This window comes from Lissotriton helveticus, chromosome 7, assembly GCF_964261635.1.
Source record: "Lissotriton helveticus chromosome 7, aLisHel1.1, whole genome shotgun sequence".
NCBI classification, from domain to species: domain Eukaryota; kingdom Metazoa; phylum Chordata; class Amphibia; order Caudata; family Salamandridae; genus Lissotriton; species Lissotriton helveticus.
In genome coordinates this window covers 1,463,852,640-1,463,872,682 of record NC_136068.1, presented here as the reverse complement: position 1 = coordinate 1,463,872,682, position 20,043 = coordinate 1,463,852,640, and the positions used below count along the sequence as shown (strand labels likewise).

At 44.0% G+C, this 20,043-nt stretch overlaps 1 protein-coding gene across 2 annotated transcripts in view; it reads left to right on the top strand.

Annotated features, from left to right (window-relative positions):
• Positions 1-20,043, top strand: part of LOC144770369 (CD209 antigen-like protein C) — a 92,625-nt gene that overhangs the window by 39,492 nt on the left and 33,090 nt on the right. Inside the window, exon 2 of one of the 2 annotated variants that reach the window (XM_078654836.1) lies at positions 14,207-14,260. The exons of the other annotated variant lie outside the window; for it this stretch is intronic. Within the exon in view, the coding sequence (XP_078510962.1) occupies positions 14,207-14,260 (54 nt within the window). The remainder of the gene's footprint in view (positions 1-14,206; positions 14,261-20,043) is intronic. 2 annotated transcript variants of the gene reach the window in all.

Sequence of the window (20,043 nt, the reverse complement as noted above, 5' to 3'; positions counted from 1 at the left end):
CAGCGTACTTATTAGACAAGGGCAAGGAGGGGTGAGGGGGGGGAGACCATAATTTTATTAGAACTATTAGAGCCATTGCCCTCCACCACTATAGGTGCGTCCATTGCCTTAGGGTCTAATTGTGCCATCGCCTCACCTTTCGACCCTTCCTTAAAATTCACTGCCTTCTCCATAATTTTGAAGAAACTCTTTAATGAGGGGTTTCCTCTAGGTACTTGTGGTTGTTTTGCAGCTTTGGTTAACTTAGCCCTCCCTCTCCCTCTCCCGGCTCCCGTCTTCCTATTCTGTTTAAGAGGGGAGATAGGTATTGGGCCACTTCTATCTGCAGTATCAGAAAAATTCCAGACCCCCTGCTTCCTAAGGTCTGACTTAGACCTTAATTGGTATCGGTTCCTTGCCTCACCCACTTTTTCTTTGCCTGTAATATCCTGCTTGCTATTCTGCCTTACTGGGCGATCATCAGATGGAGCCTCTTCCGCAATTCCGCTAATATTTTTGCCTGCAGAAACTATAGAAGCGGTAGTAACACCCTCACTGTCCCTATCGTTTCGGGGGGCTGTTAAAGGTCTCGGTTTGTCTGCCTCCATGCAGACACCCCCCTTAGATATCTCCTTACCGCCTCTGAATGTGCCAGCCTCTTGGAATGCTAAAGCTCTCGCCCCCACTCTCACATGGAATAGGAGCGCTGCTCTTGAACGCGCCCACAAACTGCAACAGTTCACTCTGAATCCAGCCGGTCTCGCTTTCTCCCGTTCAGAGCCGCTGACCTGCTTCAACGTCTCCCTGCTCCTGCTCGCGCCGCTCCAGCTGCTAGTTAGTCTACACAGCTGACCTTGCTCGTTGCAGTATCGCCGCTCTAGCATTCCTGCTGGGTCCTAGCGCCGGATCGCCTCGGTGATACAAACCTCCGGGAAACAAGAGGTTTTATTTCAGTAGCGCATATACATTTTTTCCAAAGAAAGCAATAATCTGCCTCACCATGTATTCCAATATGCCCCCTTTGAAATTCAGTGCTGAAAAAAACCCGTCTCAGCTCATTTTCGGTGTCTCAGGTGTACGGCCTCGCAGCAGCCGCTAGCCTGCCGCCGCCATGTTCCCCTTCCCCTTCAGGGCATATTACTGATATTATGCCTAAAAAACCAGAGCAAAGGTCCTAACGAGAGAGAGAACCACTGCCTGAGATGTAGAACAACTACCTATGCATAGGAGGTATGGGGTTCATCACTAAACCTGTAGATCTATAATATAACTCTTCGTTTCCATAGTTCGGGTAGGCTGAGGCAGATAAATAATTCACTTTGGTAGGGCTTCTTATTGTTTATAGTTTGCTTGTAGCACTCCTTGCTATGTTTTCTAGTTGTAGCACAGATTTTTTTATTATAGAGCATGATCGGTTTCAATGAACATTGAAAACTGTTTCAATGGTTCCCTGAGGGGACTAGAATGCTGTATTCTGAGGTGCTAACCTACCTGTCTCTGTGGTTAGGTTAGGAGGGCAGGTACAGCACTATGAGTTTGGATTGTGGCTCATAGGTAATGATGTGGTATAGTGACTCAGTCCCTAAATACTAATGTTCTATGTTCCCAGGCATAGTTCTGTTTTTACAGAATATCCCTGCAACACTCAAAGTGGTGTCCCACCAGTTCTAGACCCTTGCTTGTGGTGCTAAAGGTGCCCAGCTAGCCAAAATCGAAAACTTAAAACTTAGAAACCTGCTCTTAGAATCGAGGGAAGACCTGTATGTACCTGCTCGTTAATCCACCCAAGGTGCATTGCCTCTCGGCCTGACTTTGCAGCTGTTCACGCTACATTCTTCTCCACATATGCAAATCCTGTTCAGCTGTCCTTCGCTGTTGCTTTCAAACTGTATTTCCTTTTATCCAAATACAATAAAATATTTGAACACAAAAGCTCGAGACAACAGTATGGACTCTTGGAAGTGGTAAAACGTAGTGAGTCATGAATCGATTATTTTTGTCCTGAATTGATTTGTTTCTCTCTCAATTCAACTACTATTAGATTTGAATCAACTAAACTGTTCAAGAAATCAAATTATTTTTACCTAGACTCAAGAATCAATCAGTTATCTGTAGGAAATATTACTTCATTTGTTATTTACTTTTCATTAAGAATCAATTTGTATTTGTTATTACTAGGTTGGATTCTATCATATGTTAATTTCATTTTGCTGTGAATCTATTTATTGTCATTATTTGGAAAACAGCCATTATCACGTAGCTGTTACCATGCATAACCTTAACAATACATGCCTTACAACGTGTTTACCTTTACCACACAGAGCCTTTACCATACATGGTTTAACAACTAGTATAAATTACCACCCATGCCTTTACAGCAAAAATCGTTGTAAAGGCGATAAAGGCTTATGCGTGGCAAAGGGTATCAGCGCTCTAGACTCTAAGCGAATGGGCAGGGGATGGAAGGTGTTGGAGGCACTTGGAGGGACTTCCTGCTTCTTGCGTGTACAGTGCCCCAGGGGAGGCTTCAGAGCATTTTTGCCTGCTGCCTTCCTGTGCAGGGCAGCGGGTGACTAGTTTTAAGGCACAGGGCAGGGGGCTGGGTTGTTTTTAGGGCTGGGAGACCGGTTTTAGTGCTCAGGACAGGGGGCAGGGCAGTTTTCAGGGCTGGGGACCGGTTTTAGAGCTCAGGGTGAAGGGCTGGAGGGTTTTTAAGTCTGAGAGGCCAGTTTTAGGGCTCAGGGCTGGAGTAGTTCTGAGGGTTGAGGGCTGAAATGTGGAGTTCAGAACGGGGGCCTGGGGTGTTTTAGAGCTGGGAGGCTGGTTTTAGGTTTTAGGCCTTTGGGTAGGATAGTTTTCTGGGCTGGGTGAGAGAGGGGAGTGTTACATAAGGCTTAGGGCAGAGGTCTTCAATCTGTGGGCCCTGCAGTCCTGGGAAGGGGGTCGTGCATTTCCAGGCCTCACTTCTGCCTGGCATCCACAACATGTGCGGGATGCCTCATTCCGATCGATCATTTAAACAGTTTCAGCTGAAGTTGAGTCTCCTGTGCTATGAAACAAAAAGGCCAGGCAGACAGGTAAAATAATCTTTTGTGCCAGGGTGCCTGCTTGCCTGAATGAAATGTGTGAAATGTGCGCTATACATTAATCTGCAAATGTAAAGGGTGCATGGAAGTGGTTCTGGCTTTAATTGCTCAAATCACTCCAAGCATTGTGATGGCAAAGATTTTTTTATTCTTTTTAGTGGTAGTACCAAGAGTTAACAACTGGGCTGTGAAGTGCATGCTTTTAGTCGTAATTTACACAGCGCTTAGTACCCCAGAGGAGGTGTTGAAGGGACAGTTATGCAAAAAAAAAAAGGCATTTCATTATGGTCTGGTATTATTAAAATCTACATTTTGGAAGCTCCATTTTACCCTAAAGCTATTTGCACAGTTTTTTAGCAGCCTATCTTATAATGTGTGTAATGCAAGTATAAAATAACGACTTACACATGTCATAGTCTGTGACCTCGTAGCGCTAAAAATATACAAGTCACTTTTCTCCACTGCACCAATCAAGATTTAATTCTGTTTCTCTCTGGTTACACATAGAGCTCTGCAGTACATTAACTAATAGAGGTTTCATAATATACTTCAGTGCTTCTCCCACTAGCAACGTTTTCAAATTTATTTTTCATTTAAGCTACCATTATTTTATATGTAGTTCCCTGGTGGTTAAAGAAAAAATGACCAAAATATTTTGGGGTTGATTTAAGAGAGGCTTGCGCCGCCAGAGCGTCACTTTTTTTGAAGCTCAAGCGGCACAAGTGTGTGAATCAATTCTATGAGGTGACGCAAAGTCACCTTTGCGGCTTTGCGTGGCCACATAGATATGGAGTAAGACAAAGCAGCGCAAGTCGCTGCAATGCCTTACTCTATTTCAAGTAGGCATTTCATGGGCATTGCAGTGGGAGTTCCCATGCAAAACCCATGGATTTTGACACTGCCCCTGATTTACAAAACCATGTAAACCTGGGGCAGCGACAAAACCTTACGCCTCCCCACGGCAGGCATAATAAAGAGAAATGTTTTAATTTCTCCTTGTTTTTTCCTCTTTCTATGTGCGCTGCATTCTACAGCACACATAGAAAGAGGAACACCCCTCTCAGAATGATTTTTGTGCAGGAAGGTGCCCCTTCCTGCACAAAAACAATCCTGCCTACTTTGGCCAAAACTCTTTGTGCCAATGCATGAGGAAAGGACAGGAATGAATCATATTTCATAAATAAGGTGCATGCCTGCCCTTTCACATTGGCGTAGGGCAGTGCAGAAGGAAGATTTGCAGCGCTGCCCTATGCCAATTCCTCATAAATTAGGTCCTTTGTTTTTAGCCACACATTTGACCACACCCCCACGCTCACTGACCTTTGGTTTGCTAAACACTGATATTTCCTCAGAGTAAAAATTATTTGCTGTGGGAATTGGGGGCGTTTATGGTTGTTGATATTCGTCAATGATGAGGAGTACCACAAGAAATTTGTGTTAGGAGGGGTCCTTACATCTAAAAAGTTTTCACAGGGGGTCTTGGCATCAAATAGTTCGAAGACCTCTGGCTTAGGGGCATGGGAGGGTCCATAGCGGGTGGCAGCAGTTGCAAAGTGGGTCTTGTGATCACACATAACCTGTACCACCCATATGCCTTTACCATTCATGCCTTTACAATGGTATTAGTTGTAAAGGCATGCATTGTAAAGGCATATGCGCTGTAAAGAAATGCGTGGTTATGGTATGAGTGGTAATCGCATGCATGATTCCATCATACAACCTCATTATTTAATGAGTTTTTGTCATTATTCAACTAGTGCTTGGAAGGAATTTATTAGTTTTTGTTATTAATCAATGAATGCTTTCATCAATATTTTTGTTAGCAATCAATTCAATTTTGCCAGACATAAAGTGTTTTTCCTCTAATAAATAGATTATGCCACTAATTATCTCCCTCCTTGTTATCATAAACCAATTAGCTTCTGTAATAAATAATTTATATTTTTGTCACTAGTCAATTAGATTTTGCCAGGAATTTAGCTGCTTTTGCACTTTCATTAATAGGTATTTAACTATTGTTAATTTAGTTAATTTGTTTTGTTTCAAATGTTTTTATATTTAAATAGTTTTTGTCAGGAAAGAAATTTGTTTTTTCATGAAGCAGATTACTATTTTTATGAGCGACATTCTTTCCATAAATGAGCTAGTGAATGTATTTTAAGAATTATCGGGGGGTCGTGACCAAGACACGGAGCGAAATGGCCACCTGATCCACTAGCTTCGTAAAACCTATCCCCCTCCCGTCTATCCGACCACAAAATCCGACTCACTGAGGCTGAGGAGAGCACTGGAAAGCAAGCGGGAAGTCATCCACTGACTCCCATTGCTAAAAACCTCCTGCGCACAAGGTTCTCGGTCCCCATGGCCGATTAATGCCTTGGAGCCGGGGGCTCAATTTTGGAGTCTCGCCGCTGTGAAGACCAGCAAGTGTGACCTACGCCTGAGCGCATTTGTGGAATGTCGGGTGAGTAGCGGAGGCCCTGTGGGGTCCCCAGAGATGCTGCCAACCGGGGCGAAGTGTTGCGGACAGCTTCTGTGACTTGGATAAGCCGTCTGCAACGGCCGTAACGGAGGCTGCAGGCGAGGCACCAGACCGGCGGCTGCCCCAACTCAATCAAGAGCACGCTGTGAGAAAGGTGAGGCACATGGGGGCCCCCAAGGTTGTGGAGGAAGTGGCTGGATATTCTCTCCCCCCCCCCTCCCTGTTTCCCACACTCAATAGAACTGACCGGCAGACCTTGTGGGCGCTTTACTGGAGCGAGGCGATGGCCCTTCCCCCATCTTCTCTGGACCACGGTGGATAAGGCGGTGGGCGGCGGGGGCTGCAAACAGAGTTGTACATCTGCTATCCATCGTGTGGGGCTGGGGGCCACCCGAGCAGCTGGGCCTTCCCTCCCACTCACCTGTGTGCCGCAGCGGGGGCCGTGAACAGCATTGGACACCCGCAATCCTTCTTGTGGGGCTGGGGGACATCCGAGCAAATAGGATTTGCTATGCTACTCACCTTTGAGTAGCATAGGCACTTTGTATGGCAGCAGGTGTGATACATGCAGTGTCGGGGGAGACCAGATCCCTCCACCCAGCTATCAACTACGTGAAAGACGGAATGCTTGGGGTACATGTGGCAGTGCACCTGGTGACAGACAGAGGAGGCCGTGTGGGCATACGGCTGGCACGAGGAACAGAACCGCGCGACTTCGAGACGATAATGGAGAAGAACAAGTCCGCAGGTGCGAGGGGGTCGTAATCGGTACAAGCAAAAAGACTGGATTGTTACACCCTCCCTAAAGACATGCTGCAGGGCGACAATCTCGGGGGGAACCTCCAATGAACAAGGAAAAGAGGACCAAGAGCTATCACTAAAAGACATCATGAAGGCAATCACTAATGTCCAAACCTCATTGGAACATAAAATGAATACCATCGCTATTGAGGTCAACCTGATACGAGCTGACCTCACTAAACTTAATCAGAAAGTCAAACAGCTGGAACTCTCCAATTCTAGTCTAGTGGGTGACGTCACTCAGCTTCAAGGTGAAATTCAGGATATACAATCATTTTGCAAGGCCACTGAGCTCAAACTAGATGACTACGAGGGGCGTCTAAGTCGCAACAACCTGAGCATCTTGGGCTTGCTTTAAAAGGTCGAGGGACAGGCCCCAGACCTCTTTGTGGAGGACCTAATTCTACAACATCTACAGCCAGAAGGCCTCAGTAAATTCTTTGTTTTTGAAAGGGCACACAGGGTCCCCGGAGGTCCCCCTGAGCCAAATACTGGCGAGAGTACTGAATTTCTGGGACATGGAAGTAATCCTTCAGAACGCTAGACTGGGGCCACCCTCCGCTATGAGAACGCAGACATATCCTTCTTCCCAAACTTCACACAACGAGTGCAGAGACAGTCATTCATTATGGTGAAGCAGAGACTCCGAGAAAAGGGACTGAAGTACTCCATGCTATTCCCAGCGCGTCTTCGAGTGGAAGCGGAAGGGAAAACCTGGTCAACGAAAAAACGGAGGCAGCGGCTGACTGGCTTGAATACCGGACGGAACATGCCTCACGAGATTGCAATGCTGGTGGTGATGCTGCATCTCCGGCCCATGGATGACGGGACCAAAATGAACATGATGGCTCCCCAACTTGGACCACTTCCTTGGGCAGGCCGGGACAGGTATCGGGCTGCGTGGCGGCCAAGCCTCAGGGGGGTCCTTCCCTCCTGATGGCTGACACTCAGAACTGCGGTGTGTGACTCACCTTGGGGACTTTATAACTATTACCTTTTGGGGGGGACGGGAAAATGGGATGCTGCGTCCTTATATTTTCTGTTTTTAGTTCTTCTATAGGGCGACAGGCATTCCGCAAGTTTTACATGGGCAGTTCCATGCCCAGAGTGCCAGGCAGTTGGGTGTGGGTTTGCTGGGTGGGGGAATTGTGTTTCTTTATTGTTATGTTTTTTGCATCAGTACTTGATTTTGATTCCACTACAGAGGATTCTGAGACTCACGAAGTGAATAGTAAGTTCAATGGGGGACAAGAATGTTAAAATATTGAGCTGGAATGTTAACGAACTAGGGGACAAAATCAAAGGCAGTGTAGTTCTCCAATATATTAAGCGAGAGGGCATGGATATTGTCATGCTCCAGGAGACGCACCTGATCAGAAATGTACGTAAGGCGATGCACAAAGGGGGTACAAGATGGTTGCACATGCAGGATTTACCTTCGGTCCCGGGGTGTGGGTATCATGGTGAGGAACAAGCTCCCCCATGCCATAAGCTCCACATGGACGGACGCTCGGGGCAGATACGTTGGGGTTTCGGGCATATGGGAGGGCCGTCCTATTACATTCATTCTCCAGGCCTACAGGGTACCACCTTTGCAGACCTGGGCTCGGTCCTACTCACCATTCCGGATGAACTCTTAGTCCTTGGGGGCGATTTTAATGCAGTGGTTTTGGGCACCCTAGACCGATACACCCCAAGGGAGGTGGGATCCTCTTCACGATGGTTGCCTGATTTTCTTGAAGCCATGAGACTGGTAGATGGGTGAAGAACATACCATCCAGATCAGATACAACACACCTTTCACTCTGGAGCGCCCCTTGCCTCTCCCGTTTAGACTACCATTTAGTACCCGCTGCACAAGCCGCATACATACACAAAATCAAACACCTAGCTAGAGGCATCTCCGACCACTCACCGGTATGGGTCCACATAGTCCTTAACCAGGTCAAGGTGGGAAGATTAGCCAATTAACCCATGGCACCTACGAGATCCAACAATCCGTAAAACCCTTATCGAAGGCATGGACAATTACTTTTCTGACAATGTGGGGTCAGTGTCCTCATCCCAGTCCTCATGGGAAGCATTCAAGGCTGTAATTCAAGGTCAGGCTTTGTCATTGATCTCTAGAATGAAGAAAGATTAACAAAAAAAAGTCCTAGACATCAAAGCTGAAATTTATAGGTTGGAGGGTGACCTGGACTCTGGAGTGACGCCAGAGAAGCTCCACTTACTGAGCCTGAAACAACACAACTACAAGCCTCTAGTTATGGACAGGGCCAAAACTCTGGGTAGGGAGCAACAGGGCAGGGTCTATGACCTGGGAGACATAGCAGGGAAACTCATAGCATGGCTAGACAGGAGGGAGTGGGCGAGCAGACTGGTCCAGAACTCAGGGTTGATGGGGACATCTCTCTCACTGAACCTCAAGAAATAGTAGACAGATTTGCCAGTCATTTCCAGACTGTTTACACGACAGTCACCACAGGCACTGAAGAGGACTCTCAGAAATTGTTGCGAGGCATTAGGCTACCCAGCTTCTCCCCAGAAGACTGTGATTTTATGGATAGTGCCTTAACAAAGGATGAGATAGCAAAGTCCGCTCCTTACATTCTGTGAAACCCCTTGGTCCCAATGGTATCCTCATCGAGCTATACAAATTGCGACCTGATAATCTTGTGCCATACCTAAAGTCTATGTTTGAGGAATCCAGGGAAGTTGGAACATTGCCCAGGGAACAGAGGATAGCCACCATAGTCACCAGGCATAAAGAAGGAAAACCCAAGACTGACTGCGCCTCATACAGGCCAATTTCCTTTCTGAACGCCAAACCTATAATACTGGCCAAACTCCTAGCCAACCTCCTAGTCAAAATAATCAGTAGCTTAGTACACCCTGATTAATCCGGCTTTAAACCCGACAAAAATACGGGCTTGAACCTGTGCAGAGTTCATGGGGTATTGGACAGAGCGCATACCATCCAAGAACCAGCTGTGAACGTGTCCTTAGACGCAACCATGGTGTTTGACACTATTAAATGCCCCTACCTCTGGGCAGTTTTGGCAAAGATGGGATTTGGCCCGAAATACTTCCAATAGGTACGTCTCTTAGACAATGAGCCTTTGGCCCAGGTGGTAGTCAACAATAAATTGTCGGCTACGTTCCTACTTAGTCGGGGATCCCGTCAGGGTTTCCCACTTTCACCTCTTCTCTTCACCCTAGCCGTAGAACCACTAGCAGCCTGGATCTGACGGGATCCTATGATACGAGGACTGCAATGGTCCCCTGACTTAGAAGACCACATCTCACCTTATGCTGATGACATATTGCTTTATTTGTCTTCCCCTAAGAAATCCCTCATAGTGGTATTGGATATCCTGGCGGTATTCAGTAGATTTTATGGTTTTACGGTCAACTGGGGTAAGTCACTATTATTCGTTCTTAGGGGGGATCCACCCATCCCCCAAGAGACTGTCCAATAGAGGTTAACACTGCTGCTTCTAAATATCTGGGGATTTTAATCTCTCTTGATCCCTCAATCCGCTATGCACAACACCTTCTTCCACCCTTGAGTAAGCTTAAAGAAAGATATTGCCAGCTGGAAATCACTTCCCCTCTCACTCTTGGGCAGAGCTGCCCTGCTCAAAATAATGTCCTCAACTAGGTTTCTCCAAGCCCGGGAGAACACCCTGGACCCTGTACCGATGCATTATTTTAAAGAAGTTGAAGGCCTCCAGAGAGACTTGCTGTGGGATGGCAAACCTCGCATCGCCCTAAATAAGTTGACACTAAATTGGTATGAAGGGGGCAGCAGCCTCCCAGACATCAAAAATTATTACTGGGCAGCACATCTCGCAGCCATCAACCATGATACTTATGTCCGTATCGACGACCCCCTGCTATGCCATGGATAGATGGCTCCTTCCCAGATGCAACTAGAAAAGGGCATTATATTCACGGCCGAAAAGATACACCTTGACAGGCCCACCAAACATGCCGTTCACATTTGGCACAACGACCCTAATTCTCTTGGAAAGGGACATAGATTGACATTAGCCACCCCACTTTGGTCTTCTGAGAGGATGGGCAACCTATGGAGATCAAAGGGGTTCGATAGGTGGGACATTATTGGCATTTCTCACATCAAAGACATTTGGGGAGAGGGAGGGCTCAAGTCCTTCACCACACTACAAACAGAATAGGAGCTGGCAGGCACTGAATATTTCCGATATGCACAGGTCCTACACTCACTTCAGTCTCTACTGCCCAAGGGGACTGCTCCTCCCGAAGCCTCACCCTTGGAGGACAGAGTTTTAGAAGGGCCACCTACCCAAAAAAACTATCTCCTTAATATACAAGAAACTAATCAATAACATGACGGATCCCCTCCAATCGTTGCGTGAGAAATGGATGCGAGATGGGATTGAAATAGATGATGACAACTAGCAAGAGGCCGTGGCCTCCCCTAGAATGGTTGCTATTCCAGCACACCTTAGATTAGTACAGCTTAAAATCCTCCATAGAATATGTATATATCACCGGGTCCCGCTTGTTACATATGGGGAGGTCTGATAGTGGAGAATACAAACAGCGTTGTGGCCATATTGGGATATTCATGCACATCATCTGGGCGTGTAAATATGTCAGTTCCTTCTCATACAAGGTTCATGATACAATCAACACAGTGTTGCATGTCTGCCTCTGCCCAGAGGCGCGTAGGTGCCTCCTGAATATATGGGAACCCACGGACCTGAACACTCACTAGCCACAGTGGGCTACACTAGGGTTCATGCTTGCTAAAAGAAATATTACACAATTATGGGGCGCAACTCACTCACCCACACTAGAAGCCTGGGAAAAAGACCTTGATTGGTGCATGTATAGAGAGAAGACAGTGTACTCAGCCAGGGCATGCCCCAAAAAGTGGTAACGTATTTGGAGTCCTTGGAATACATACCATGGAGAGATTTGTGTACTGCCTCGTTGTGCTGAACAAGTTGCCCTCCTCGCCACATAGCATTCCCCCCTATGTTATGTAATTGTATGACATTTTCCCTCCCGTACATCTTTACAGTGTATAACCTGGCTGATACCTCTGTATTGTTTATTGAAACCGATGTATGTTTATTAAGAAGATTTATAAACATTTTTTTAAAGAATTATCGTTTGTGAATTAGTATATTTTTAAGGAATCAGTTACAGTCTGTCAAGGGTTTATTCTTTATTGTTGTGTGTCAATTCTCATATGCATCAATTTAATTTTTTCACAAATCATTTACTATTTCTCAGAAAACAATGTTGTTTTTTAATAACTAATACAATAGAGTTACACATGATACATTATTTCAGAAATCAAGTCCTTTTTTAATCAGAGATTTGTTTTTATTATTAAGAATCCATTTGTTTTAGTCACAAATTATTTGTTTAGTCAGGTAGTTATTAGTTTTTTTCTTGAATACCTGTTTTTGTTATTAATCAGTTGGTGTTTGTCAGGAACGAATTTGTTTTTCCCTCACAAACCTGTTATTTATTTTAACAATTGGGTGTAACTTAGTAATTAATTCACTTAGCAATATCGCTAAAACAACTAAAAACTAAGCTGACAGGTCCCAGGTTCTCCCCCCTGCTTCAGGTCACCCAAGCAAAAATTCCACCAAACATCTCATTTGCAGCATTGCTCTGAGAGGGAGGGGCTCTAAGACTCTGCACAGCACTATGATTAGAGCTTATAGGATCCTCTTTAATATACCTACTTATGCCTTGGCGGCTCAGATCAGACCGGAATTTGGGCCCACCAATCAACACCTTGTAAGACAAGGGGCTACCTAACGAGCTGGAACAAGATTAGGGATGCCACTGAGAATACTTTAGACCATCTATTATGGAAGGAGCTGCAGCTCAGCTCACAGCGGACAGCCATGAACTATTTAAAGAGCAGACTAGCAACTACAGGGCTTTCCGTGCTTTAGGAGACACCAAGCTCGCATATACTTTTTAAAAAAGCAGTACGAAAGACAATCAGGACCCTTTCGCTAATAGACGACTATGAATAGCTACAAAACACTCAGCCCACTAACCTATTTCAGCTTGGGATACGCAAGGTCCTTAAAACATGGGGCCTCGTTTATGAGGCCGTGCATCACTTTTACGCCGCCGGTGCGTCACTTTTTGTGATGCACCAGCAGCGTAAATAATGTGCCTTGTTGCACCATATTTACAAAGTGACGCATCTAGGTAGATGCGTCACTTTGTAAACCCCTGCGCCACATTATACCTGCGCCAGGTATAATGTATGCAAGGGGGGGCGTATTGACGCAAGGAAGGGTCGTAGAAGTGACGCAGTGAAATCTATGAGAATTCACTGCGTCACTTTTAGGAAGCCGTTGCGTCAAAATCTTGCGCCTGCCTCACAGCAGGCGTAAGACTGACGCATGCCCTTTCACATGGGGCTTGCCCCATGTGAAAGGGAGCATTGCTGGAGTTGCGTCACTTTTGTGACACACTCCAGCAATGCGTCACTTTTGCGCTTACAGATACGTCAGAAATACTGACGTATCTGTAACTCCTTGCGTCATGATGCGTCATACATTAAATATGACGCATCATTGGTGTCGCAAGGAGTGCGCAGTGAAAAGTGACGCATCGCTGTTTTCATGCAGCGATGCGTCACTTTTCATAAATGAGGCCCATGATTTCTCAAACACTGACTAGGGAAATTGCCATCTATCCTGCATCTACCACCATGGCAGAGGGGGCAAGCTATAACTAACTGTTGTCTATGCAAAAAGGGAACGAAGGGCATGGTACACTTGATTTGCACCTGTATGCATTTAAGCGAGAAAGGGTTAGATTATTCAAACAAGAATTTAATGCCTGTGGGATCCGCCCACGACAGCAAGTAGTAATATCGTGCTTAAACTCCAAATATCCGCAACTAAATTGCAAATTAGTGAAGTTTTTAACCATCGTAGACATTAAAATGGAAGAAGCAAGGGCATTGGGGATCCTCACGGTCAGCGGGGAAGGAAGAACTATGCAGCCCACGGCCAATTAGAACAAGACGTTTCTATTAACCTTTTACCACTCAAATTCACATTTTTAACCTTCAACGTTTTACTTATTTATAAAAAATGATCTGAGTATAAAATGTGAGCTTTTCATAAAGAATGTGTAAAAGGTTTTCATTAATCAAATACAATAAAAATAACTAACATTAGTATTAGTGACAGGAATTTTCCTTTCTTCGGTTTATTTTTGGCAGTCATGAAGTAATTTAATGTGTCTGGATTTTGAGCAGAAAAATATTCTATTTGGCACAAGGCATTATGAATCACTTCTTTGTTTCATATTTAGTCTTTTGTTTTAACAAAACCAATTTGATTTTGCCATGAAAAACTCCTTTCATGAATCAATTTTTGACAAATAAGACCTTCTTGATCTCTACTTATCAGTTTTACGAAAAGGATGTGAATCTTACTAAACTCATGTTCCTACACAATGAAAAAAAAGTTGACTTATAACTGTATCCCATATACTGGAAAGGTTCAAATCTCAGGAGTAATGTAACGTGGTGTTGCTAAGTGGTACTTACAATTCTGGTCACCTGTGGTTTTACAGCGTTCAGCTCAGCACCAATATTGATCATGTGTAAATTGAAATAAAAACAATCATGCTCCCTTTCATAAGCTTGATTTTTTTGGAGAGTTACTTTTAACGCAATGAGCGATCCTGACAAAAAGATCATATAGATATGGCGCACGAATACATTCAAATAAGTGGTTCAGTGTTGAGTTGAGGAATCGTTGGATTATTCCCTGAACAGTAAGATTCAGTTCAAACATATTTAAAAACTCTCTTACAGTTAAACCAGAGGCAGGCATACAGAAGTCCTCCCAAGATGGACAGACTTTAAGAGGTAAGACTTAGAGCCTTATATACACATTAGTTATTAAGCTGTTAATTTTCAAAACTTTTTTTTTAAATGCTTACTACTTTTACTCCTACTGGCATCTACGTATTGGGTAGCCAGTAACAACAGAATCAGTAAATGTACAAAAATGAAACTAGGCAAAAAATACATAAAGTACGGCATCCATTTAGAACTACCACTAGTGTAGTAGTTGTGCCGACGCCAAAATAGATACTGCACCCTAGTGCTATACTCCAGCTACCATCCACGTGGATTACTTGATGGTTTACCCTTCAGGCAGTTTTACGGATCTGCCGCAACTGCAAATGCAGGTAGGATTTCTTCAGGGAAGCTGCGGTCCTTACTGAAAAACTCATTTCCCGAGGCTACCCGGAGAAACTGCATTGGATAACCACTGTGAGACCTTGCTTACACCTAAGGAAAAGAGGGTGAACTCACGTATCCCTTTTGTCTCTACTTTCTCCCCCACTAGCAACAACATTTAAAAAATAATTAAAAGAAACTGGAACACTCTTGCCCCTCTAAACATATTCAACGAACCTCCATTGTTTTCGGACCGCAGAGGAAAAAACCTTTTGGACCACCTGGTACATGCCATTACATGGCCAAAAACGAACACCAGAGACCCAGGGGCCAATGAGGCCTACCACCTCTACTTGGACACTACAAATGTCAAAGATGCACAGCGTGTTCCACTTCACTCAACACAAAGTACTACGAGTACAAGGGACAGAAACACCAACTAAGATGTCTCACCAGCTGCAGATCCCAAAATGTTATCTAAACAATACACTGTCCGTGTAATCTTATATATGTCGGTCAAACCACACAAATGATCAAGGACAGAATCATCCAACATCAAAGCCGCATAGGATGTGGTGTGTTGACAGCACCCCTTGTCACTCACTTCCAGGAACACAACCATAATGACACAGACTTCACCTGGATGGTTATTGACCAACCCACCTTACCCACCAGGAGGGTAAACATCACTTACAACGAAACTTTTACAACGCACTACCATTACAAGGCGGTCATTACAACGCAAACCATTACAACGCATTGCGCTGGGGACGCTCTAGGATAGGGAATAGGTTAATTTACTATTCAATAACCTTCCCTAGTGTCCACGGGGACTGGAGTTGGAATAGTAAATTAAACTATTCACTATCCAGCACCCAAAAGCGCTATGCGTTGCAAAGGTATTCGTTGTAAATACCGCGTTGTAAAGGTATGCGTGGTAAAAGTATGCGTTGTAACGTCATACATCCCACCAGGAGTGGTGAGATTCAGAGGCTCCTGAACAGGTGTGAATGACGCTGGATAGCTCGCTGCAATACCATTAAACATGGCTTTAACACTTTGGATGAATGGAACACTACACTCACAGGAGCCATCCATATTTTGCTTCTTACTTTCTATTCCTGATCACACAGAGCCTTCCCATCATTGTGTTCTCCCCTAACAGGTGTCTATTTAATTATTAATTTTAATTTCTTCAATCACAGATAGCCTACTTTTCAATGTAACTATCTTTACATGTCTTGTGATTAATTGTTCTTTACTGTGCTTACTTAAATGGCTGTATTCATAAGCTTTTTCTAACACTAATCCTAACACATATGTGCCTGTAACTTTTCATAGACCACTTAAGCAATATGAGCCATCTACAATATGCTGTTTATACTATGCTGTTAAAAATGAATCATCTCCAATATGCTGCTCAAACTAAACAGTCGTTACATAATGTGGAGTGGTGTGGCTCAATGGTTAGAGGCGGCAGTTCTGTAAGCAGAGAACGGCCCGGGACCAGGGTTCAATTCCCGACGCGGCAGGGTCTTGGACCGGGTCAACGGACTCGATAATTCTCGCCACAGTGCCTACTCTAACCAGGGAACACACTCGGTAACTCTGGGCATTAAGCTTTCCTCATCTATACAATGGCCCCTCACAGACGCCGGGGATGCCTGGTTTCACCCTGGACATACCCAGAAAAAGGGACCATCTCACAGGGAAAACCAGGACGGGTTCCCCAGCGGTCTACAGCGCCAGGACACTCGGGTAGAGTAACAGTGCGCTTTACAAGTATCCCACATTTACATTTAATGTGTTTCCTCAATTGAAAGTTACCATTTCGCCCTGAAATACCTTTCCCACTAAATTTGGAACAGCTTCACTTAAAATGCATTAAGCGCCAATTTACACTTATGATTACTGTATGAAAATTATGGATACATATGGGTGGGTTTACTCGCAATTCTTAATGCGAATACCCCAGTCTTTTCTCTCTTTCTGTCTTTCACCACTGCCAATTTTTCTGCACGCGCTCTATTTTTCCTTCAGCCAGAGTGCACCACGTGACTGGATTCGTGCATTTAGCTGGCACACGCTGAGAACGCACACAGAGACTGACTCTTGCCGGCCCGTGATGCGATTCGCCATGCCTGGAGCTGACTCCAACAAGTAAGTGTAGCCCACCGCTACATTCTCATGAGTGCCGCTCATACTGACCACGGGCCTCATGGCCACCCTATATGTTCATTACCTGACCGCCACATGACCCACTGCAGTAGCTCGTCAGCTCCCCGCCTCATGAGTACGTCCCCTCGCGGACTCCTGCTCACCTCTATGGAGGTCCTCCTTGCCTACTTATTAGCTCCATGCCCCTCTCCTCCCAGACAGCTAGGTGGTACTCTGGCACCGACCCTGCATAGTTCAGGACATGCCAGCCAGTACATGTCCTATTTCATTGCACCACGCCGGAGGGCTTGACCCGCACTAGTCAAAAAGATTTTATTTGATTTGGTACTCGACTGAGGACCACAAATATTATAAAAACAGATTCATTACTGGTTTAGTATAATGTCAAAAAAGATTTAAAAAATTTATAGAAATGATAACATACAAATTCATTGGGTGGGTGTTTGCACACAAGTAACAATTCTTTTGCAGTTAGAATTCTACATTTCCGATATATAGGATCCAGATATCTATACCGTGCTATTACTACATTAGCATTTGGGCATATAAATAAAAGGTGCTCAATGTTCTGATTTCCCCCCTGACAAAAAGTACATAATGGGGATCCACCTGAAGTCCATCTAAATGTAACAGTTAACACAGGTAGAATACCAAAACGCAACATTGTAATTGCCCTCCTTGCGCCGTGTGTGAGGGAAAACCCTAGGTAGGGCTGTACTTGCTTGTACTCCAATGTCTCAGCAAAGGATTTGTACAAAGATAATTTACTACAATGTGTGTGATCAAGATCGAAACTCAGTTTAGGAGTGAAACATTTAAAAAAAAGTTTAAGTTGTGAAGGTGACCAGGTTAACAAAATTTCAGTACTGATCTTAGCTAATTGAAATGCCACTGTCATATTTCTGAAGAATATTAAATTTGAAGCGTCTCGATCAAAAGTCTCGATCTTTAACATGGATCGTAGTGATCTTTCTTTAGTGTGAAGGAGATTATAAGCCCACCTGATAACATTAGCGACTGCCGTAGCATAAGAACTGGTGATTGAAAATTCAAGTCTTAGCGCTTGCACCGGTGTAGAATCAGGGACCTTCAAAATTTTCTTTAGTATTTTCCCTTCTTTTTGGTCCATATAGGACCACTGTTTTATTGGGATATATTCGGTGGCATAGGATAAAACAGGTGGAATCTTTGCTCTATATACTTTTAGCAATGTGGAGAAATGCCTATTCCCAGTGGCCGAATACAATCTCGAGAGGGCCCCAGCATGTAGTTCGGATTTCCTTTTTAGATGATTGATTTGTTTAATGTTTTTCAGACTCTTTGTGAAAATCCTACCGAGATAGGTATATTCCTCGACCTCTTCAACCTTTTCTCCACCAAGCCTCCAGCAGTACTTGACACTTTGTTTCCTACCAGAGAAAGAAACAACTTTTGTTTTATTTATGTTGGGGATTAAAAAGTTGTCTTTCGAGTATTTATGTAAAATGTCAAGAAGTTTTTGTAAACCAAAGGGCGTTAGGTCCAACATCACGATGTCATCAGCATATAACAAGGCGTGTATGCTTTGTGCAGCGATCTTTGGGGGCAAACTAGAGCCTTGTTGCAGATGAAAGGGTAGGTCACTGAGGTACAATGAAAATAATATCGGCGCTAAAAGGCACCCTTGTTTGAGCCCATTGGCCGTATGGATTATCTTAGTCAAACCTTTTTCGCACCCCATTTGAACTTGACACCATGTCTTAGTGTGGAGATTAATAACAACCTGGAGCAATTGATCTGGGATACCTAACCTCCTCAACTTATTCCATAGGGTCGGTCTATCAACTCGATCGAAAGCAGTTGAATAATCAATAAATGCTGCGTATATTGACTGAGATCTCCCTCCTATGTATTTATCAAGGATGGTCTGAAGTGTTGCTGTATTATCAATAACAGAATGATTGGGTCGAAAACCTGCCTGAAACATTGGTATTAGACCCTGCGAGAATGCCCAGTCTTTTAGTCGGTCCAATACTTCTGCGGCAAAGATTTTCCCGGTAGCGTCCATCAACGCTATTTGCCGATAATTACCGGCTATGTTCTTATTCCCCTTTTTATAAATGGGAATGATGGTACTTCCCTGCCATGACTTAGGTATTTTTCCGGTTTTAAAGATGTAATTAAAAAGAGGAGAAAGCATCTGGCTCCACTCCTTGGGGTCAGTTTGGAGGACCTGGATGGGTATTTGGTCAGGGCCGGAGGCACCAGTGCTTCTTGCTTTTCGGATATGCATGGCAATGGAGATTGCCGAGGTCTTAGTAATTTTAGTGATATTCCTTACCATAGAAGTATCGGGATCCTTTTTTTCAGAATTGGCTGGATTTGGTTTATATAAGTCACTCAAGTAAATTTCCCAGTCCAGAGGAGAGACTGGGATAGCTTGAAGTTTCTTTTTTGATCCAGTCATTTTGGCGATTGAAGACCAATATTTTCGCTGATTTTGTTGTTTAGCAGCTATTTGAATATCTACCCAGTTGCGGTCCTGCAGCATTTTATTATGTTTATTTTTCTCTCTTCGTACTTGATTTTTTAGTTTATTAATTTCTGCCTTAGTTGTTATTGAGAAATTCAAGTGTTGTGCTCTGATGAGTTTATTCAGTTTTTTTGCGGTAGATGAATTCCAGTTTTTATTTTTGTTATTGTTTTTACTTTTTCCAGATGTAACCAATTGTGATTTATTTAAAAACGCATTCTTGAGGTTATTAATTATATATTCGAAATTAGTTATTGGGTCTTCTGAATATATATTGGTTAGGAGTTGAGTGTGTGCAACCAGTGCGGTTATATTATCCAAAGTGGAAGAATTCCAATAGATCCGCCTCTGTTTGGTGTTGACTTCAGTTGAGGTATTGTGAAATATTATCTGACTTGTTAAGGAAGGAGTGGCCATCCAGAGGATAGTTAGATGTAAAAGTGCGTGATCGCTCTCATCTGTAAAGTGGGTGTGTAGGTGTGTAACTGACTCCATTTGGTCCATCCCACAGATTATATAGTCAATAGTTGAGAAAGTTCCGTTTCCCCATCTGGTATAAGATGCCGGTATATCTCCTTCCATGTTACCGTTCAAAATTGTCCCATTTAGACTTGGTAATGATGATAATAGCGACCTGCCTCTCTTATCCGATTTATTGCCCTGAGGAAATTTTGGGATGGACATTTCCAATGATACTTCTTTGTATAACTTTACCCATTTTCCAATTTCGATGTTTGACATTTTTCCGTTCAGGTTTCCCATGATTACATATGGC